The sequence below is a fragment of the Gymnoscopelus braueri genome, assembly GCF_963280865.1.
Source record: "Gymnoscopelus braueri genome assembly, chromosome: 1".
Lineage (NCBI taxonomy): Eukaryota > Metazoa > Chordata > Actinopteri > Myctophiformes > Myctophidae > Gymnoscopelus > Gymnoscopelus braueri.
In genome coordinates, this window is record NC_137603.1 from 52,904,783 (window position 1) to 52,928,350 (window position 23,568).

Below are 23,568 nucleotides of genomic sequence, written 5' to 3' on the forward strand. Positions count from 1 at the left end.
TTTGAGATAGAGGGGGGGGGGGGGGGTCCGCGGACAAATACATACAATTTTGGGGGTCCTTGACATGAACAAAGTTTGAGAACCACTGATATTGTAGTTTAGAAGACATTTGTAGAATCCCCAGAAGCAAAGATTTGAGTTAAAAATGTTCGCTTTAAAAAACATATACATTCAGATCTGCACAATTCTTTTACGATTTCTCACGATAAAAAAAAAAAACATAGCAGATCTACAAGCTCATAGCGCGGCACTCGCGCAATGAGCTTGTAGATCTGGTATTTTTGAATAGCCCAAAGTATAAAATAATGGTTATAGCAACAAAAAAAAATCTAAAATGTCACAGTATGCGTTCCCGGATTGAATGTGTTAGCATACAGCAGACAGACACATATGAGTTGTTGGACCCGCTGTTTCTCATTCTTGCAGCCAAAGCAGCTCTCAATGTTCATGTTCAACACACTTTCTATTTCCTGCTCACAGTGAATCTATTGATTGTCTTTACGCTACGAGCTTACAAGCTTATCCAGAACAGTTTCAGACAAGTCCTGTCTTCAAGGGGAATAGTCTGATGGATACAAAAAAAACTGCCAAAGCACATTCAGCCCCACATTTACAAATAATTTAATTTAAGTGTTTTTTCCCCCAAGCCAATCAGCCGAAATGCTAAAAACAACCAAACATCCAGATTTTCACATAAATACTTTTCCCTGACAGCAGTAAATATTTTTAGCCCTAATTTATTGAATCAAGGCTATTTTAGATTCTAACCCATGCGGGTGCCTTGGATTTTCTTTCTATTCGTAATGTTTTTTTTCTGTGATTCGGTTTCAGTGACAACTAAGGTCAGCAAACAAGTGATGTCATTCATATCATGTGTGCGTGTGCGTGTGCGTGTGCGTGTGCGTGTGCGTGTGTGTGTGTGTGTGTGTGTGTCTGTCGCTCTTAACTTAAGGAATAAACTTGATGGATACCCTTTTTAACCTCTTTTGATTTTGGTCACACCTTTCAACAACTTCACAACAGAGGCCTTGAACAGAATATTTGTATTGTATTGTTCTTTTTCTTCCACCATGGCTGCCTGGATCCAGTGGTAACCAGTTTCAAAAGCAAATGACTAGTTTCTATGCAGTGATAAGAGTAGATAAAATATTGGAAAAGCATGAAATTACTGCTCCACTGTGACTTGTTTACATGATCCAGTAATCAGACACCAATTTTCAGATAGCAACCAGTGTTTCTTCCAACACGGACGATGAAATGGGCATTTTAAACATTCCGTGAAAGTCCTCTATCATAACACACCTGATTCCATACGTCATGTGATCTCACAATCCAGTCAGACAACAGACAGGACAGACAGGCAGGCCAGTATGAACCAGAATAGTGCATGTGCATGTAAACGTTGTAAGTATAGCTTTATAGCTTTAACATAAATATATTTTTAGCGCATGAGAACATGAATTACTTTTCCTATAAATGAACTAACTTTCCTTTTTAAATCTTACATAATTACTCTTAAAAGAACATTATTTTCTCCCCAGACAGAAGATTTTCTCATGTTACACATTAAAGCCAGACACATCCCACGATCCACCCACCACTGTGACCCTCTCCTCTCCACAGCCCTGTCCCTCCACACACCCAGGGAGAAAGGATGGTCTGACTCCTGTGGAAAGCACAAAGGGACCCGCAGCCCAGGACTAATCGAATGAAAAACTGCCCTCTTCCCGCCGGCATCAGACTTTTTGACAATGAGTAATGTAAACTGTTGAAATTTTAATTGTGCTATTTTTAATCATGTGTTTTAGCGATGTACATAACTCAACCGCCGTACCGCAAGAGTCACCGCGAAAATAACACGCTCAAGCAACCCGGGCTGGTGTGTTTCTTTTGCACTAATAAAGCAAGCAACACGGTTCAGGTTCTTTCCAAACAGTCTCCACCACAGCTTCGGTTCAGTCTCAGAACTGGAGTATAGCATCCACACATACAGAGAAGAACAACATATTGATGGATGCAGCAAAATGTTTCCTGAGGATACATTCAAGGATTCATGCGCTGCCCACGGCAATCATATCTTTATAAGGCTGTCTATCTCGGGCTGAGAAAGCCAGATGAATAGGGGCAGAAGGAAATGGATATTGAGTGAGAAGACAGAGATACAGAGGGTGCAGCTGTGCACTGTGAGCTGGCGGATGCTGACTGTGGGAATCTTTTGTGTGCGATAATACACAGCGAGAATGTATGCAAGGCTGTGTGGGCTCGTCGGGAGCTTTGAAAGGCAACGCTTTTCACGACAGTGATCGCTGCTGCTTATTCTTCCCATGGTACATGTTCTGGTGTGTGCGTGTGCGTGTGCGTGTGTGTGTGTGAGTGTGAGTGTGAGTGTGAGTGTGAGTGTGTGTGTGTGTGTGTGTGTGTGTAGAGTTTGGGAGCGCGTACAAGCGTGGTACTCACGGGCATGGTCTGTCCACCGTGCAAGCTGTTGATGGCGGCCTGTGCTTCTGCGTGGCTGGAGAACTTGACAAAGGCGCACCCTGTGTACCCACAAAGAAATATGAGGGGAGAGAGAGGGAGAGACGGAGAGAGAGAGAGAGAGAGAGAGAGAGAGAGAGAGAGAGAGAGAGAGAGAGAGAGAGAGAGAGAGAGAGAGAGAGAGAGAGAAGAAAGAAGGTGGGATGGAGGTGGAAGGGGACAGAGAAGCAACATCAGGAAGGCAGCATATAGAATAACAGCCTAAAAAAAATATCAGTCATTGTTACAAGTGTGTGGTTTGTTAAAACATTCATGCCATTTGTGTTTTCTGCGCATAACTCTGAATAAATACAGTCTAAATGTGTTGAAAAGCTCCACTCCTCAGCCCCGTCCCACTCCCCCCCCCCCAAACCCCCACACCCCTGGACGACCCAGACTTGTTTGTGACTATTAATCTGTTTTAATATTTACACTTTGTGATTTGTGTGCAGCCACTCGTTAAAGAGATTATGATGACAAAGGCATAGTATTGTAATCTGCCTATCTAACCGAATCTTCTCGCTCCTCACGTATAATTTCATACAGGGGTAGGAGGGAGGGGGGAGGGGGGACTTTGCTCAGGGGGGCATTCAAATCATCTTAAGTCTGTTGTGTAGTTATTGCACACAAAAGAGGGAGTGGGGAGGGGGGATAAACATTGGCCGGAATACAAGAAAATGAGTGAATATATTTCATATAAAATATATATTTTACTTGATCTTGAAAGAAATGTTTTTGATTGCATGTGAGAACTCAAACCTGCATATATATATTTATTTGCATATAGATTTTTGTAAATATGAAATATGTACTGACAACTCTCTCAACTCTGCGATGCATCAATCATCATTTACATGGTTGGGACCATTGCTTTTCTGTTCTATCCTATTTTATTCTGTCTATTATGAACCTGTAATCAGATTGACAGACAACACAGGATAGAGAGTACATGCCCACCATGTAGAATAAAGGTGAACTGAAATACAGTGGAACCAAAATGTTATGGATAATTTTCCCAAATTAAGTTTTCCCCATTAAATTAAAATTTCAAGCTTTACAGTTGTCATGGACAGTGTGAGGTATTATTTTACATCCTATTCTTATCCCTTTGCCTCCAGGTAGCTCATGTGTTAAGTCAAGATATATCTCATTAGCGACCTCGTCGGGATTAATTCTGCTCCCTACTTTTCATTAAGCAGGACCGATGTCTTTAAAACCGTACCGCGTTTCACCTTCAGCTCCTACTGAACCGTAGATACAAAAACTTCCCCAACAAGCCAATTAGACACTTCATATGCATTTATTTATCATCTGTTCCCCACAGGGGGTGAGGTGAAGATTCATTCAAATTACAGTGGCTGATAGGTAGACCCATTTTAACTTCAGCATCTCAGGAGGAAAGCTTTGCTTCGCACAAATGAAGCAAATGAATCATTTACAGACCCAATGGGAAAGACTAAAAGACAACAGGCGTATAATAATCAACTGTAGGCGAATCTCCGCCTCGACCTCTCAGATCACACACAGTAAGATCCAGTGTTAATGTATACATTTGTAACTCCGTGAATGTTCAAACGTAAACAAATGGACCCTTGCGGTCCATGTGATTATATTCGTACACTGGTGGAGTTAAATTAACAGTTGATGATTACAACTGCAGTATGATGAAAAGCTTTGGTAGGGGTGTATAAAAACAACAAGAGTTTATAAAGGTTTCCTGTACATTGAATCGGCATCAAAGCAGCGGATGCAACTACAGAGGACGACCAGATATGTCAAAAGGAGTCTTTGATTCGTGCCATGCCGCCACATAGCAGACGCTCTCCCTTCTCCGAGGCGCGCCCCCTTGGCTCGAAAGCAGAAAGGGAAAGGAAAGGCTCCCCCGTTTGTCCGGCTGAAACGAGGCGGCCCGCTGGGCGCCGTTTGTCTGTGTTGCGTCTGTCTTTGAAGGAACAAAAGTGTTTAACCTTTGTAGTTGAGATAATAAGGGACGGTTTGTTCTGGCATTCAAAGGGCCTGTGGTTTGTCCACCAGGCGAGAGATGGGCTTACTGGTGGGCACCTTTGCAGTAATCACCTAACGAGGTTGTCAGATATTAAGGCCGGGTCTCGGTGCCCTTCACAGATTAGCCCGGCCCAGAGACAGAGAGAGAGAGAGAGGAAGGGGGTGGGAGAGAGAGAGAGACGGAGAGAAAGCTGAAATTGCAGAGCTCGACACATGGCATTTAGAGGGAGAGTGCTGTCAAACACGCAAGGTCCTCAAAAATCCTCATCTAAACAAGACATGCCACCTTGCTTTGCTTTGACCTAGAAAACAAACAAAAAGATACAGTGAGAAGAACATGCACTGTAAAACACACAGTGTTAATTTAACTCAAAATGGAACCAAACGGAACCCTTACAGGTCCCATTTGGTCCCATTTGTACAATCTTGGAAGCTAAATTAACGCTGAGGATTTTACGGTGTGACATCTCCAAAGAGTTGGAAGTGCTGCTGCCTCATAAATTATAGTGCACATCTGAGGGTTTTTTCCTTTTCAATTTGATGGCTGAGAATGAGGATGGGGGGGCGGGGGTGGGGGGGGGAGAGATTGCATTGCTTTCAAGCCAGAGGTAATATGTATGCATGAATTCCATTGCGGTGGATGGGTGACATTTATAACACAACTTAATTACAGACCTAAAAGCCATCTCTCTATTATTCGTGACAATTCAGGGGGTTTCTACTCAACTCTGGCAGCAAGTGTGGCACTCCAAAAGTACTTTGAGGAGTTAGGCCATCGAGCGATGGATGCTAAAACAGTGTTGCAGAGTCCACGTATTATAAGAGACTTTTGGGCTTGTTTTCCTGTAAAGTTGCTTGTAAATATTGGGTTGTGGTTTTGTGGGTTTGTTTCTCAAGTGTAGTTGCTTATTTGGACTTGCTTCAGTTGAACCACTTTAAACCTAAACACATTGGCTATTTTCAAAGAATTCTTGAAAACTATGTGAAATATCTGGAATGTTTTTGAAACATTTTACAACACAAATCTTGAATGGGGTTCACTGGCTCAAAAAATATTTTCAGATGAGGGTCCACGGCCAAATACATATTAATTTGGGGGTCCTTGACGTGAAAATGTTTGAACCACTGCACTAAAACAACATTAGATACAGTTGTAAGCTGTACGCGTGACTGACCTGCCTTTTAGTCGCTTATTTTGGGCTTGTTTTCAAAGACCTGGTTGCTTTTCTATCGCAAAATCTGACAAGACTGATGCTAAACTTCTACACACTTTTTTTCCTTTTTTTTATTGGGCAAAGGAGGGGAACAGAGAAGCAGTCGAGTGGCAAAAACCGACACCAACGCTGGGCACAGAGGCTGCCTCGTGGAACCGATACCATTGTCAATTTCAAGGTGTCTCTCATTCGAGTTACAAGGCGCCCTCGCGTTGATTGCGGTGGCTGCCAAAATAATTTAGCCGTGGCGCCTCTTTAATGACTGCGTGGGACTGCGGTGTCGAGGTAAAGAGATATGATCAGTCACCTGGATACCGGAGCATTGTCTTGGCGATGGCACCGAACCCAGACGTTAGACGTTACCGCAGTGCCTCGTCGTCACAGCAGAGAGACTGAGACAAAGGGAGCGACCGAGTGAGCAGGAATGAGAGACAAATGTCAACACACTGCGGAGGTACGGCAGGTGGTGAAAGAGAGAGAAAGAGAGAGAGAGAGAGAGAGAGAGAGATAGTCGGGTGTGGGGGGTACAGAGGGGACCGGGTGCCAAGAAAAGGAGCTAACAAAAGAGAAAAGTGGAACCTTTCTGACACCGCGACAGCGTCCTTATTTCATTTGATGTGCTGTCAATCAGCACGATGCATCTGTGCAGACAGGAAGGGAGCCAGACAGAAGGGAAGGAAAGGTGGGGAGAGAGCGAAAAGGGGGGGGGGGGGGCAGGGGGGGGGGCAAGGGAGTGAGGAAGAAAGAGAGGAGCAACAGAACCTGGGTTTTTAGACCCGAGACAAACAGATGTAGACACATAGGTATAGAGGCACTATATAGGCTGCCTCTGCTTTTCATGTACATTTTAGATGCACACATTATAACCCCCCCTCAACCAACACACACACACACACACACACACACACACACACACACACACACACACACACACACACACACACACACACACACACACACACACACACACACACACACACACACACACACACACACACACACACACACACACACACAAGCCCGCCACATAATCCCGTTCACACATCAGACAGACATTTACTGTAATATGGCAGGATAAATCACAGGGAATGTGACAATGAGAGAGAGAGAGAGAGAGAGAGAGAGAGAGTGTCTTGGCTTCCTCAGCCTCGCAGGACACCATCACCTTAGCATGCCATATATAGCGCTTGAAATAAATTGTGTGATTGTGGGGAGAGGAGCCCCTACATTACAGGATGATGGTGGGAAGAGTTGCAGAATATATATATATTTTTTTTATAGGTAACAAAACAAAGCATGTATACACGTGGAGGGGGGGCGGGGGGGATTTGAGCTCATTCCCTGAACGCACCGCCGGTGGTGAAACATTCCAGCTGAGAATGCTTTTATTTACAGTTGGACATTATCCTATCCTCACTCCCCCCCCTAGGGAGTGAGGATAGGGGGGACGTGGGAAAAGGAACAAACAACCACCCCTCCTCCTCCTACCACCTTCCCGCTAACAGTGAGGAGGAGAAGATGAAGGGGAAAGTGGGCGGTGAGGAGAACGCGGAGGAGGAGGTGTTTGTGATCTGTTTGTTTTGTCGAAAACAGGAGCCAGAGCGGAGAGGGGATGGAGGAGATGGAGGGGAGGGGGGGGGGGTCTGAAGGAGTAAAAACGAGTTTAATTAAAATTAACAGCCACGAGAACAGTAGACCTACAAGCTCACAAAGCGGCGCGTGTGTGACGCTTTGTAGGCTTGTAGGTCTGCTGTTCTCTGCGAGAAACACCGTCGGCGGGACGAAGTATGAATCTGCCTTTTTAAGTGGGAGGAGGCGGAGCAGGAACAAACGAGTGCGAATGACAAATTGAAAGTAGTGAGAAAAGAGAGGAGGAAGGTGTGAGCACACACACACACACGCGGCGGCATCGGCAGAGTTGAAAAGAATGTGCGACAGACAAATTAGGAACACGTGAAAATGCAGCGAGGAGGACGTCCCGAGTTGAAAGAGTGAAGGAATGTAAAGAAAGGAGAGAAGAATATATAGCAAAGCAGATGAAATAAACCAAGAGAGAAGCAATTAAAGAGGGACTAGATGAATCCATTGTACAGGTGCACACGCACCTGTACAATGTCAAACAATTTGTTCACACAAACAGACTTACGTTATTATCTTGTGTACAATGTTCTACTATTCTTGATGTTAATTATTTCTTAATTCCTTATTAATTCATCATCCCAGTATGTCCTTCACACTATGGCAGCATGGAAACATTTGTGGCAATACTGTAGATTGCATTGAATTGGAACAAACTTGACTAGAGAGCGAGAGCCACGCACGCACGTACGGACGCACGCGCACACGCACAAAATACAGTAATGGATGCAATGAGTTGACTACTGCCGAAGCCAGGCTGCAGAGATACAATAAACAGAGAGCGAGAAAGAAGAGAGAAAGAATGGAGTAATGGATAGAGATAGAGAAGGGCCTGGAGATGAAAACGAGGAAGAACGGAGAATGTCAATAAGAGTACAGTAAGTGAAGCGAGACTAGAGAGACGTAATGACTAGAGAGAGAGAGAGTACAAAAATTTTATAGTTTTGCTTTGGCACAATTCTCAAAAGTTTTCTTAGTGATTATTCTATGGATTACCTTTTAGATTAATCAAGTAGTAGAGAAGTGTGTTTTTATATGGACAAAATGACGAGTAGAAATTCGAATAGATTTTTTATAATCAACTAAATCAATTAATCTGATTAACCACTTAAGCCTCGTTTTATACATTTTTACTTTGTAATAAAATGGTATCATGTAAAAATAGCAAAAATTTGTTGCATCACTACACGTTGTTATCTTGTAGATCAGCTATTTTGGGTATTTTAGACATTTTTTGTCAACTATACTGACAAGCAGAAAAATATAATTAATTTCCCGCCTCAAAATGTATTCACCTGTTTCCTAGGCTGTGTGTTTTCCACTTCCTGTCGATTTCATTGGATATCATTGGTCATCTGACCAGTTTCATTGGATTTCATTGGATCAAATCGACAGGAAGTGGAAAACACACAGCCTAGGAAACAGGTGAATATTTAATTAAATATTTATTTTAATTTTAATTGATTAAATGTTGCAACCCTAATGATTCAAACAACATGTGCAATACCCTCTAAACCACTGTGCACTTGTTCACAACATATGCATTTCTCATTCAAACTCAAATGCTTTAGCACATCAAATGAGTAAACAATTAGCATTTGCACAATTACCAAATCAATATATCTTGCTGATCAAAACTTCTCAGTTCAATAGTATGAATTATTTCATTGTGTAAGTCATGATATGAACAACAGCCCATTCAATTGTCAAAATCTCTCAGGCATATTTACCATGAATATTATTACAGAAATAGGGATTTTTCTTTTTGGTTTGGTTTAAATTGGTACATTTCCTGTCAGTTGAACTTCAATAACAAATGGTTTGCCATACTGTACATCAACCAATCACACATTATGTCAAGTTAGCACACAGGTGCTATTCATGTGTAGGCCTATGTATTATGCCAAACATATTTATTGAGCATGACAACAACAGAATCACTAACATTTCTGAACATGAAGGAACCTGGCCATTAAATTCTTAACAGCAGTTGTGGAAAAAGTACTCAGATTCTTCACTTCAGTAAAAGTAGCAATATGTTATAATATAGTAGCAGTATACATAGCAAAATATGCCCAAAAAGTAAAACAAAATCTACATTCTACATTCAGAAAATAGCCAATCTACAAGCCCACAATGCATCACATCGATTGAATTAATAATCTGAATCTACAAAATAACTTTCCAATAATTGTAGTGTAAAGTACAATAGTACAATATTTGTAAAAAGTACAATATTTGCCTCTTAGATGTAGATGAGTAGAAGCATAAAGTAGGGATGTTTGATATTATTGTCCTTAGCATAAAATGTAATATCGGAAAATATCTGTATTGGTTTTTGGGAAAAAAACTATACCGGTTAACTTGTAATAAGTTACAGGAGCTCTTACTGTATGGTGTGTGTGTGTGATAAGAAATGTGAGTTTACCATAATCACAGTAATCCTTAATCATATTCCATCATATTCAAGGTCTTTTGGAGAGAAATCAAATTAGAGCACTGCAGAGGGCAGGTGTGTGTGTGTGTGTGTGTGTGTGTGTGTGTGTGTGTGTGTGTGTGTGTGTGTGTGTGTGTGTGTGTGTGTGTGTGTGTGTGTGTGTGTGTGTGTGTGTGTCTGTGTCCAGCTGACGCTCGTTGACGCTCATTAATGTTATAGGCATCAAGGCAATTATGCTTCTGCACTGTCAAATAGGCCAACATCTAATCTAAGATTAGTGGGACTCATTTAAATGACCACCAGTGAGTCCCGACTCACTTCATTGAAAACCTGACAACATCACTGTATTTTATTATATTATATTGATATTATAGCTATTTTATTTTATTAGATATGTGATGTTGTTACCTGAGAGTTAGTTGACTTTTGGTGAAAAGGTCTGCATATATTGGTATCGGTTGATATCGGTATCGGGAGTTGGACAATATCGGAATATCGGATATCGGCAAAAAAGTCTATATCGAACATCCCTAGTATAAAGTAAAGTAAAAGTACCTCAGTATTGTACATACGTATGTACTTGAGTACATGTACAACTGCTTGCTCAAGGAAGAGGAGTAAATGCTTCATTCATGCTCTGTCGTACGATGCGTTGTGCCCTGAACATAGCGGATCTACAAGCTCACAACGTAATCACGTTGCTATTTTCGGCATGCTATGCCGTCCTATGAGAAAGTATATAAATCAGTGGTTCTCAATCTGTTCTTGTGATGTTGTTTGCTACCCACACCGTATTGCAGATCTCACTGACCACTTAACACTGCCGTGTTAAGTGGTCAGATGGGTGGGTCGCCTGCCTTTTCAGAGCATGTTTATTTTGATGATCAATAAATCGATTGTGTTCCGGCTTGGATCAATGGAACTAACGTAGCATGCTTTAAGCTCCTATCTAGTGATATTACGATTAAAAGCTCACTATTCAAGGTTCTAAAGAAACATAATTTGATCATTTTCTTTTAATATTAATGTTATATCATCAATAATTTCTTAGTTTCTTTGCCAGTTATTAGGGGGCCCACTTGCGATACCCGCCCAGTCCACCAGTGAGCCCCGGCCCACAGGTTGAGAACCGCTGGTATAAATCATGCTTTAGCGACAGATGCTGGTCACCGAATACAGCCTAGCGTATAAAACCATGCTACAATGTCTTCAATTATCCAAACATTCCACAGGGAAAAAAGTATGTTCTCCGTCAATACTGGAATGATTCAAGTTACAGTGTTCCAGTTATAGCAATACAGTAGAATTACTGTAAAGTAACAAACAAAACAAAAATACAGTAGAATTATTGTAAAGTCAATAAAAGTTGGAATAAAAGTCAATGCGTGACTGAAACTTGCACTGTAAGAAATGCATGAGGCACTCAGTTACAGAACAGGACAGTGCATTACAGCACACAGTACAGTAATATAATCTATTTGTGGATTCCAGCACCGTGTGCTGGTGTCAGAAGAGCAGTTTCTACACCTCGACAAAGAGCAAGGGATCTGCAACGCGGTGTGGGTAGCAAACAACAACACAATCACTAGGATTTCTGACCGCGGAGGAACCTGGACCAGGGAAATAAGAGAGAAACAAGAGGACAGGTCTTACAAAAACAATCCCAAAAGAAGGGACTGTGTGCTGCCTGCCACCCACAAGGGGGGAGCAGTAAAATAAGACCTGAGGCCGATCCTACTACAGCTGCCTTCTAAATCAGTAGCTCTCAAACTTTTTTCGCAATTCAAAGTTATTCAACAATTTACACTTTCACGATTTTTAAAAAATCTTTCAAAAATAGCAGATGTACAAGCTCGCAGCGCGACACAGATGCTTTCCCGGTTTTAATGGATTAATATGGCACCAAAATCTTGACATGAAAATGTTGAAAATGAAATATATTATTTACAATAAGACTCTACAGGAAAAACAAGCAGAAATTGCTTATAAGCGGACATGGAAACTGCCTGCTCAATGAAGAGGAGCAATGGTTACTATATAGTATATGCTGTGTTGTACATCAAAAGAGCAGATCTACAAGCTCTGCAAATAGTAGCAAATAATGCTGTTACACCTAGAGAGATCCAGCGTGAAAACTCTGTCACCATCTCTATAAGAGATGATGACAGAATACACAATATTATTGTGCACTATAACTTTCCTTCATTAGGTAGGTAGGTACTTTATTCATCCCGAGGGGTAATTAATGTGTATTTATGGCCTGTATTGATGCATATGCTGTATGCATACAGTATACTTATTGAAGTTGCAGAGAAACACACAGAACATTTTTACTTTGCTGTAACTGTATGCTTTTTACAGTAAAACCTATTTGATATTTTGTTTATTGTATTAAAGAGAATAATGGAGCTGGGGAGGAAGTGCAATCCTTCACGCGCTTGTGTTTGTGGACCAGGCTGGTTTCAATCTGGCCAAAGGCAGTATAGACGTGGATGAAATGTTCTAGGCCACCGAGTCACAGTGGAGGATGTGCCGGGCCAAATCTTGTGCTGCAATAATATCTGACAATGCTGCAAGTACGCATTATTCTCAATATCGGCCCAGGCAACACCCAGAAACTCCTGATGTTCTCGGGCACCCGCTACATAGATTTGAGAGAGAATGAGAGAGGTTTGGTAACTGTGTGGGATAGAGATGTGCAGATCGTGGTTTCAGCCATGGATGCCGCGGATAACAATAACATAACAATGTATATATTAATTAATAGTGAATTGACTTAGGGTGGGTTAAATAATGACATCTATCTATAGGCCTATTATAGTCTAGATATATATTATAGGTTTTAAAAAGGCCAAGATATATGCATGCGTGCGTTTGTGGTATTGTAATGTGAAGTCATTTCGACTTCACATTACATTACGAATTAGCCGCCTACTACACGTGCCAGCACCTGGGGTCAAACGTAACAAACGTAACAAAGGAGAATTTAAAACCAAACAAAAAAAGAAGGCCGTGGGAGTGATTTGGTGAAGTTGTTAACCCTGCCGACGAGTCAAGTGCTGGATATGTCATATGCAAAAGTTGTGAAGTGATAAAGTGATGGACGATGAAGGGCTTGGTCACCTTCAGCGACAGTGGTGGTGAGTGAAATTGTTTGGAGTACCAAGTACTTATCCATATAGAATCCCATTGCCTACAGTACAGTTAGAACGGCCTCCACAGGTTCGAGTGCACGAAAAAAGAAGAATTTAGAATATACTGTATAGACCGGTGCGGGTCTATATAGGATAATATAATTAATTTGGTTGGATGACAGATGAATGATGAATGTTTACATGCGGATTATAGGGTGACGAAAAAGCCCATCCGCGTATATTTAGTGAGGGATAACGTAAGCTTCTTCCACCAGGGAATGGCTTGCTGTCCATCACCAAAGGAAGCTAATGTTGTTTCTTCTATCACGTGCTCCATTCCTGAATACAACTGAGGAATATTCTTTTCTGCATGGAGGTCAGATGTCTACAATGGATGCTGCTGGTGATGTCATCACAGCAGAACATTGCAGCTATCGGGGATGGTTGCATCATGCAAGAAGACCCCCCCCCCCCCCCCCCCCCCCGTTGCAACGCAATGGAAAATAGTGTAATAGGTGTAATATCGATGAAAATCTGTGCTACATTGGAGTCTTTAGTGTAGCACTCCATCTTTGCTGTGTATAAGTAAGTAATAATAAGTATGTCGGAGCGAACGCGGGAGTCTATTCCCGTTACCATGCGCTAGACCCCGGGGAATGCAGAGGTGGAGCGCCACACCTACCATCAGCTCCCAGTACACAATTTGCCGCACCCAAGCTGTGCTACCCATACTCTGAGGTGGCGGTGCGCGGGATCGAACCCATGACCTTGTGGTCCAGAGGCTCTACCGACTGAGCTACCCGGTCACTGTGTTATGCCTGATTTATACTTAGTTGGCCGCCAAAAGTGTATTCGACCTACAAGTTAACAACGTGCCATGCTGCAACACCTTGTGAGCTTGTAAATCGGCTATTTTCGGTGCATGACACGATGCACAACCAAGAGTATAAAGGACTGTTCATGTCAAGCACAACAACTAAAATGATAATAGGCTCCATGCACAGCAGCCATATTCGAAAGAAATTGGGGCTCTTCCTTACTTTCTTCATAGGTGTTACCAATGATACTAATGAAGGCTCTGTTCCATTTAGTATAGCTCAGTGGTTCTTACACTTTTTTTAATTTCAAGGACCCCATAACTCTGAGAGTGTACAAACCTGAAGGGTTCATTTGGAACCCCCTCAAGGAACCATGAGGGTCCGTGCCGTGGACCCCAATTTGAGACCCACTGGTGTATCTAGTGTTTCTAGTGAGCCAATATGAACAATATCAGCACCCCTGACTTTGTTTGACCAGAGTGAAACAGAGCCTTCATTAATATCATTGGTAACACCTATGAAGGAAGTAAGGAAGAGGAGGCCCAATTGCTTTCCAATATGGCTGCTGCGCATATAGCCTATTATGTGAGCGTCCACACTGACGAACGATAACGTTCTGCAAACAGTGGCACAAATACACACGTTGTGCAGTCCAGCTGTGTCAGAGCCCTCACACGAAGGCAGAGAGAGTGATGAAGAAACAAAGCAACAGAGAGAAAGAGGTTGGGGGGGAGGGGAGCAGAGAGAGATCTGCCTCTGTGGTGGTGAAAGACACATGCAATAACATATGGATGGCTAAAATAATTATAAAGGACGTGAGATTATGTTTAGGCTACCTATGAGGTAATGCCGGCTAGCCTACCAGCTAGTGTTAGCTATATTCACATAAAAAACTCAAACACAAAATGGACCGACAGCCTAGTAGACGGCAGTCACAAACTACTGCAGAATTCTCTTCACCGCTTCAAAATGTACATTTCTATCCCTTTATCTCATTCGCTCGATCTCTTTCTGTCCCCCTCTCTCTCTCTCTTTCTCCCACACACGCTCGCAGACGCACACATTAGAGATGACAGCCGTCGGCGGTCTATACATTTACAACAATAGCCTACACATTTATTTCACAAAATGCCGACTCAAAAGATTGATGCATTGTTTATTCAGACTAGACCTATTCATTTAGGGTAAATTGATTTCAATCTGTTGTCGCCACTTTAAGGTCAGCGCTGACGCGCGTCTCGACCTTTTTCTCGAGACATAAAAAGCTTCGTATTTTTTCCCATTCAAAATGCTGTCTGTCTTTAATGGCGGTGGGTCAGGTCAGCTCGGGTTATGAAAATAGCAATGTGTTTGCGCGATCAGAAATACCTTGGAGGAGAAAGTGAAGAGAAGCCGGGAACGGTTCAAGACTATACCTCTGCTGCCGACTCAACAACAACAACAACAACGCTCCCACAGTCTGTGTCTGTGTATACCTTTCATAGAGAACAGCCAGGTGGAATGATGGCACGACATTTACGCCTTGAGCAGGCTGTGTAGAATAAGGCTCGAGTGTTAGACTATGCATTATTTTTGTATTGACATATTTTTGTATTGTGCAGTGTAGGTTTTTTCCTTCAGTTTACTGTGGTGTCAGACAGTTACTTAACGTGAATACAAAATACGATGAGAATTTCCATGGAAATAAAGTAAAACCTTGTACTGTTGAAATTGGCATCTGAATATTATTTAGTTTGATACACATTGGCTAGACTGGACTGTGGATAAGGAGTATTTCCATCATCCCCCTGGCATATTGACGAAAAAAATCGAAATATCATATTGGCTTTAATCAATATTGTTGATAAATTTCAAAGGAACTTTTACATTTTGATCCCTTTTACTTTTTGAGACAATAAGTCTTAGTTTGTGAAGCATGCATTAAATGTTTTGGTCGTGACCTTCTGCAGGTGAGCAAAGGTGTTGTCCCTAGAGCACTATAGAGCTTTGAGAGCAGCAAGAAGGTTAACACTGTTTCAAGAAATGAGTCGAAGCAATTAAGGAAAAACTGTAATCCAAGAGACTAGGAGATTCAGCAAACGCAAATACACACACACACGCACACACACGCACGCACGCACGCACGCACGCACGCACGCACACACACACACACACACACACACACACACACACACACACACACACACACACACACACACACACACACACACACACACACACACACACACACACACACACACACACACACTGCATACCGTATATACTGTGAGTGTATTATACAGGATAGATAGATAGATAGATAGATAGATAGATAGATAGATAGATAGATAGATAGATAGATAGATAGATAGATAAAATGTATGCCGAAGACACAGCATAGTACAATCAGACAGAGAGAGAGAGAGAGAGAGAGAGAGAGAGAGAGAGAGAGAGAGAGAGAGAGAGAGACCAGTAATACAGTAATACAGACAGCGAGAAAACGATTAAAAAGGAGACAAAAAAGGGAGAAAGAAAGAAGAGGAGGAGAGTGGGAGGTGTGTGGGCTCTGACCCTTACTGGCCCCATCAGGCCCTCGCAGGACGGTGCACTCCTCGATCTGGCCGAAGGTCTCGAACAGCCGGCGCACGTCCTCCTCGCTCTGCTGCTTGCCAAGCATCCCCACAAACAGCTTCCTGTCTTCTGGAGGGAAACCGGGGGGAGGGGAGGAGAGGAAGGGGTGGGGTGGGGTGGGGTGGGGCGGGGACGGGGTGGGATGGGGATGGGGATGCGGGGGGGGGGGGGCAGAAGAAGGAGAGAGAGAGAGAGAAACACAGACAAATGCTACAGCTGATGGCACCGTTCTGCTGAGCTGTGTGTGAGGCAAACCTGCACAACTATAACTCCAAACCTCTGCCTTTTATCAGCAGTCTGCCGCGCCTTACGGAGCCTAATATACGCTGTCGTCGTTGTTGTTTTTGTGTTGTTGTCGGCGCACGCCGCTGTCGTTGCCGCTGTTGATCTCGCCGTTTGCTGCCTCCGCCGTTGTTTTTGTTGTTACTGTACGGTGTGCGTGTTGTTCCGCCCCCACCCTTCCAATCCCAGAGCCATCCGACCGTTACAAGTTAGAGAGAGAGAGAGAGAGAGAGAGAGAGAGTCATCTGTGGGCTGTTCTAGTCGCTGGATGCGAGGACAGCATTTGATACAGATGTTGTGGGTGCCTACGGTATACGGGCGGTGTAGGAGCACAGTGGGTGTCAGGTGGAGAAGGAAAAGACAGACTGAAGCATCAGCACAGAGGTGGAGCTGGAACTATGGCTGCTGATGCTGCGGCTGCTTTAATTTGTACTCAAGTCAGAGCAAAAGTAGGTCTGCTAGACCGGCGATTCTCAACCTGTGGGCTGGGGGCCACTGGCGGGCCGTGAGAATATTGCAAGTGGGCCCCCAAATAATTGTCAAAACACAACGATTTTATTAATTATATAACTTTAATATTAAAACATGTATTTATCTATTTGTTAAATCCAAGTAATCTATACTAAAGTTTACATTTACTGTAAAAAATCTGAAATAGTTTTCCCGGTCAAAATCATAAAGATGTTTTGTGTGCACCTCCAAGAACTGAAAAGGCCTTACAAATAACTTGACGAGTCATTAGCCAGACCCAAAGTGCAAGCGGGTTTCTTTTGTGATCCTATAAACACTGATGTGTGTTTGACTGTAAATGCCAAAATGTTTCATGACCCGAAGAACGCCCCTTCAAGACATTATACCACACCCCGCTCTGTCTATCTGACTGACTCTCTCTCATAGAAACCAGCACATCCTCTCATCGTCCACCTCTACTTGCACCACTGTTAAGTTTGTCGACTAAAACTACGAACTACGAAATGTTTTCGTCAACAACCTTTTTTCACTGACGAAAACTAAAGTAGAACTAAAACTATGACTAAATATATTGACAATTTCGCCAACAAATACACACTAGGTGAAAATGGTAGGGAGGGAAGTCAAAAAACATTTCAGATTACTAAAATATTGAATTTTATTTAAAAAAAAACTATGACTAAAACTACATAAAAATGTGCTGTCAAAATGAACACTGACACTTACACTGATCATGTTTCTGTTTTCCTCTGGCTGCTATTTTTTTTACCATTCTCTCACATGCACAACACAGCAACGTTTGTTAAATTGTCACCAGTATCCCCCCTATAAACTTTGTTGTAAGTTAAACAGCGGAAAAATAGCAAACTCACAATGTGTCGTGTTTTGATGTGTTGTGAGATTATCTGCTATTTGCAGAATGCCTATATAGTATGACATGCCCAGAATAGGGATCCTATGGATTCATGTGGTTAATTCTCGGTTTCCTGTAAAGTTGGTAAGCTACTGTAAGACCTCAAGGCTTTATAATGGAGTCAGCTACCCATGAAGTCAAACACCATGCTTCAGTAGAAAATTCTCTGTTGATGTATGTCTTCAAAACGTGAATACAATTGAAGACCCATCTCCAGGTCATTAAACCTGGAGATTGTGTCCCGATTACATTAATCGGGACACACTTGACACTTATCTCCACACAGTTCAGTCCTAAATCAAACTATAAGAATCAGATGAGGACAGCCTGGATCAAGGTATGTAGGCTAATGTGCATCTATTCGGGATTCCTTGACATGCAAACATTTGAGAGCCTCTTCATCACCAGTAAAAAGATGTGAGTCTAGCAGTCACAGAAGCAGTATTATCATGAACAAATCAACAGTCACTATTTTCCTCCAAAACATTTATCTTTCATCACCAGCTAAAGTCATCACTGGCTAAAGTCTAACACAATGCTACTGTAATATAGGCTGAATCCTGTGAAATTCAGGGTCCCTTAGGGTTTCTCTCAGGTCAGTAAGCCGGTTGCCTCTCCTAACCCTAGCTAATTGCAGGGAAATTACAAAACTTACCCTGGATGCACTCTAATGGACAGCTTCACCCTATACGATCTCTGCAATGTCACTGCAGTTCGCCCAGGCTCCAGATGGGGGGCGGTGTGGGGCTAGATGTATGGACTCCATACCACTAAACTTTGGCCAGTCACAAAACAGGATCTATCCAATTAATCTTCCAGGTGCCCTGGCATTAGACAGAACATTCATCTTCCGTACAACTTCTACATTATGCATCGCCCTATTCCGGTGTGTTGTGGAATGAAATGGCTACTAGCAAGAGCCCATCCCCAGAACTGATGGAAAGTGGCAGGAAAGAGAAGGGGAGTTTATTGGAAATGACACTGTTGATCTTCAGTGTGAGTCATTTGGACTGCGGCAGGGAGCGGACAGCAAGGAGCGGAGGACAGGGAGTGGGGGATGGGGTTGGGTGGTGGGGGATGCGGGGATGGGGAGTATCACCTGGTCCTCGACAGATGCGACGCCTCCTGTACCTGCCAGGCCCCATTAGACGCAGACCGTTCTAAAAATAAAAACGCCGGGGCTTCTTTTTTCCACAGCGGTGGCAGGGGAGATCGCATCCCGTTCCATTCCTGTAACAGTTCAAATGAGACACGTGCCGACTCCCCGCTTGGCCACGCAAATGAGCACCTGCATAATCAATAAGGCCGAAGCCAAGCCGCACTCCACTCCTGGCTTCCACTGGTGCTGCTGCTGCTGCTGATGCTGCTGCTACGCTAACAGGCCTTCATGTGTAAGTAAGCAGAAGTCCGCCCCCGCTACCTCCCGCCTCGACGCACCCGCGGTCACGCCTCACACGGACGCATCTCTCAAAACGTCCGCCAGCCCGGGTTCTACCGCTCATTATCGCTCGTGCCCTTGCAGCGGCAGACCTGGAGGTGAACGAGAGCCCAGAGGAGAGCCGGGCAGACTCAGGCACATGTTCTGCAGACTGGTGTTTTTTGATGGAGACGCCGCAGACAGAAAACTGGACCGTATGTCAGCGGGGAGCCGTGTAGCCATAAGCCAGCCCCCCAAACAGGTGTTACGCAGAAATGAGCCTGACCCCTGCTCGTGGCGGCAGAGGTGAGACACGAGGCGAGCCTTGCAGCACACCCAAGGCACACCTGACTTGGCTTTGATTGCCCCCTTCGTCTTGCCACGTTTTCACCGAGGTGTCACTGCTACAACTTTAACAGGCGGAACACACTTTTACGGGCCCCCCGTGGCATGTTAATGTTTTGGGACAAAAGTCTCATCTCGGTACCGGGGACCCGAGAAGATCTAACGGCAGCTTTACAAGGATAATTAACAAGCCATGAGCGAGGTAATGAACTTTCCAAATGCGCTGGCAAACGCAAAAATAAATTACACCCTGGTGGAAGCGTTAAAGAAAGTGCGAGTGCACTTCGGAGCCTTCCTTTAGGGAGGGCCGCGGTAAAGAAATTGAATTTGGAGGCTGCTATCTTTTCATTGCCTGACCTGCCTGAGCTTCTCTCTCAGCCGGCTGACCACATGCCCCGGCCAGAGATTGCTATTAATTAGTCCACTCTGCACCTGTCTCCAAAGTCGGCTCTTATTGGATTTTGCGAGTTCTCCTCTCATCTTCTATGGCCACTTTGGCGAGCCACTTTAAAGCAAGCATTTTATGAATATGAATAAATAACTTGTAATGCACCGGCCTCTGCACAAGAAGACATCTCACGTTCAATCGAGAAAGAGTTCCTCCATTAAAAGAGAGAATGGAAAATGGGGGTTGGGGGGGGTTGGGGGGATCAATGGCTACTGTGTTAAAGCACAATCATACATTTGCATTAAGAGGGGTGAAGACTTTTCCACGGAGCAGACTTAGTATAGTGGTATAACGGAACACTTTGCGCTGACAGTCTGACCTCTCCTCGCACTTATCTGTGGTTGAGAGGGGGCTCATCTCATCCCTCTGACAGAGCTGAGCCAAGCAGCTGGAGAACAGTTGAGCTCTGCACCGCTCTGAAGAGACCACTGTAATCGCCACTTTCCCACTAACCCGACCGCTTTACGTTCAAGGCGGTTCTCAGAGAGAGGGAGAGAGAGAGAGGGACGGATGTGATAATGGGTTCATGCACATGTTCGTACATGGGTGTTTTTTATAGGTTATGGTACAGAGACAAAACTCCCTATATCCTTTAATGTCCTCATAATCCTGAACTTCTGTCATTTTGGATGAGTGATAAATTAACTGGTAGATATACTTAAATCACACTATTCAAATGTGTGTGTGTGTGTGTGTGTGTGTGTGTGTGTGTGTGTGTGTGTGTGTGTGTGTGTGTGTGTGTGTGTGTGTGTGTGTGTGTGTGTGTGTGTGCCTGCGTGCGTGTGAGTGTGCATGTGGGACTTGGTATTGCCATTGGGTATTATACAACCTCACGATATGATATCCATCACGATACAGAGGCCAAAATACCATACGATACGTATCGTGATACACGTTGATTTAGACCTTGTCCTACTGAATTTACTGCAGGAGCTCTTCTTTATTATTCTCTATAACAGCCACACAAACACACTTCTAAAAGAGAGATCTGAAATGTTTGTACTCCCTGGCCTTTTCTTTTGTATTTTTAGTCTTTTGTTGCAACTCATATCTGAGTCTCAGACACACACACACACACACACACACACACACACACACACACACACACACACACACACACACACACACACACACACACACACACACACACACACTCCTAACACATTTCCTGCCGTCTGTGTATCGATACGTGTTTTGGCAAGGACTACAATACGATATATTGCGGTATCGATTTTTAGCACAGCCCCTGTGTGTGTGTGTGTGTGTGTGTGTGTGTGTGTGTGTGTGTGTGTGTGTGTGTGTGTGTGTGTGTGTGTGTACTTTTGTTTTTTAACCTAGTCTTTGGAATGACCAACAGTGTTTTACCTGGGATTGTACTGTAGTTCTGAAATGTATGTATGTCAGTGCTCGACCAAACCTTGGCCATGAATGTGATGAATAACATTTTCAAAATCGATTCTAAAAGAGATTGGCAGCCAGTGTAAGAATGCTAGGATAGGAGAAAAATATGGTCAAATGTTTTGGAGCCAGTTAAAAGCCGAGCAGCAGCGTTCTGTAGAAGATGCTGGAATGACTTTTAGGTTAGACCAAAATCCTGACCAAAATCCTGACCAAAATCGTCGAAGCCTGCAAAAATAAAAGCATCAACAATTTTCTTCAGATCAGAGATTTTTGTTATTCAGGTGATAAAAGGGGGATTGGATAAGCTTCTTTGCATGTTGTAATTGTAGTAATTAAAGACTTCTGAAGCCAAACGATCGCACTGTTTAGTGGTAAAGACCTACTGTATATTTACACCGTTATTTAGTGCACATTTTCCTCTACAGCTGTTGTTTTTGAGAATGCTCATGCATGAGTGAGTACACCCAGACCTCAGCCTGTAAACAAAGAAGTGGGGGGAGATTGTGTTCTTCTCGAGCAGAGCATGTACTAAATAATGGTGTAAATATTCAGTAGGTCTTTTCCACTCGCAGAGCAATTGTGTGGCACGAAAAATAATATATTCTTACATCTTATATAAGAGAACATAAGATTAGAATTATTTCTATTTGGTTCTGCAACGTGTTGAAGCAATAATAAACAAAAACAAAGTCATAATCAAGAATAGCACCATGCTGAAGGAGCTGTATGAAGTATTGTTGTGGTCATGTTTTGAGCTTTTTTTATGAACTTGTGACCTGTAGACAGACATATGACAGAATTCTTATATATCTTTGAACTATTCCTTTAACTCATTCAGTGCCAATGAAATAAAAAAATTATTGCGAACTGTGCCAGCAATTTTTCAATTTTCTTATACCTTTTTCAAGTAGTCACAGAATATGTATCTCCAGTATAATCGATCCCCTGATGGGTGCTAATCACTGAGGGTTGCACTGTGTGGTTTCACAAATGTCAACGAGGTCATTGGACCTTGTTGACATTAATTGTCTGCCTTTTGAAAATAACATAATAACATTGAAAAATACATAGTAAAAAAAAAGTGCTCAGGAGCCGAGATACAGCCTTTTTCAGTAATAAGTTAAACAAGAAGTGAATGGAGCAGCAAATCTTCAAATGAATTTTATTTTCAAAAACACGTCAAACACGTCATTAGCACGTTGCGCCATTGCGGTCAATGGCACTTAATGAGTTCAATGTCTGTGATGTCATACCTTGTGAACATAATTAAGCACTGGCTATGTCATAATAGAAGAATATTCCACGGATTTAGGCAAACATTCACCAAAAAAGATCAGAAAAAAAGGAGTGGACTAAGTCAAGACCCTTGGGGGACCCCGGTCAACAAAGTACTGTATATAGGATTTAAGTGGTTAAACTCTTTTTTGTTTATCTTTCAAAGGCTAACTAGAAGCTACACACACACACACACACACACACACACACACACACACACACACACACACACACACACACACACACACACACACACACACACACACACACACACAGTTATCCACTCATCTCTTTTGTCTCTCCCCATCGTCTTCACTGAAGGTATGCAGATTAATTGTGTGGAAAATGCCTCCATGTCAGCCTCCAACCATGTCCAAACCGAGGTGGCATGTGGACAGCCCCGTTTTATCAATGCAAATAATAAAAAAAAAGAGATCAAAAAAGTTATCAAAACACAACTGACATCTGACAATTGCTTGTCTCGGGAAGCCTTTTCATTTCAGCGCGCGGTATATTAAAAATTAATGGCTTTCGCACACACGCCATATGCTGTCAAGATTGATGCCTCGCTCTCTCTCTGGAATAAAGTGCTACTTTCCGTTGCAGGCTTGCAGTGTGTGTGTGTGTGTGTATAGATCACTTTTTCC

At 43.0% G+C, this 23,568-nt stretch overlaps 1 protein-coding gene across 20 annotated transcripts in view; it reads right to left on the bottom strand.

Moving 5' to 3' along the window:
- The window catches only part of celf6 (CUGBP Elav-like family member 6), a gene marked incomplete at its 3' end in the record, with an annotated part of 260,109 nt that overhangs the window by 51,669 nt on the left and 184,872 nt on the right, over positions 1 to 23,568 (bottom strand). For 10 of the 20 annotated variants that reach the window (XM_080445255.1, XM_080445246.1, XM_080445250.1 and 7 more), the window contains exons 4-5: positions 16,310 to 16,435; positions 2,458 to 2,537 (exon numbers count right to left, since the gene is read on the bottom strand). In XM_080445255.1, the coding sequence (XP_080301381.1) occupies positions 2,458 to 2,537; positions 16,310 to 16,435 (206 nt within the window). Of the gene's footprint in view, positions 1 to 2,457; positions 2,538 to 16,309; positions 16,439 to 23,568 lie in introns of all 20 variants that reach the window. The other 10 variants (XM_080445252.1, XM_080445244.1, XM_080445256.1 and 7 more) reach the window with 1 other exon arrangement.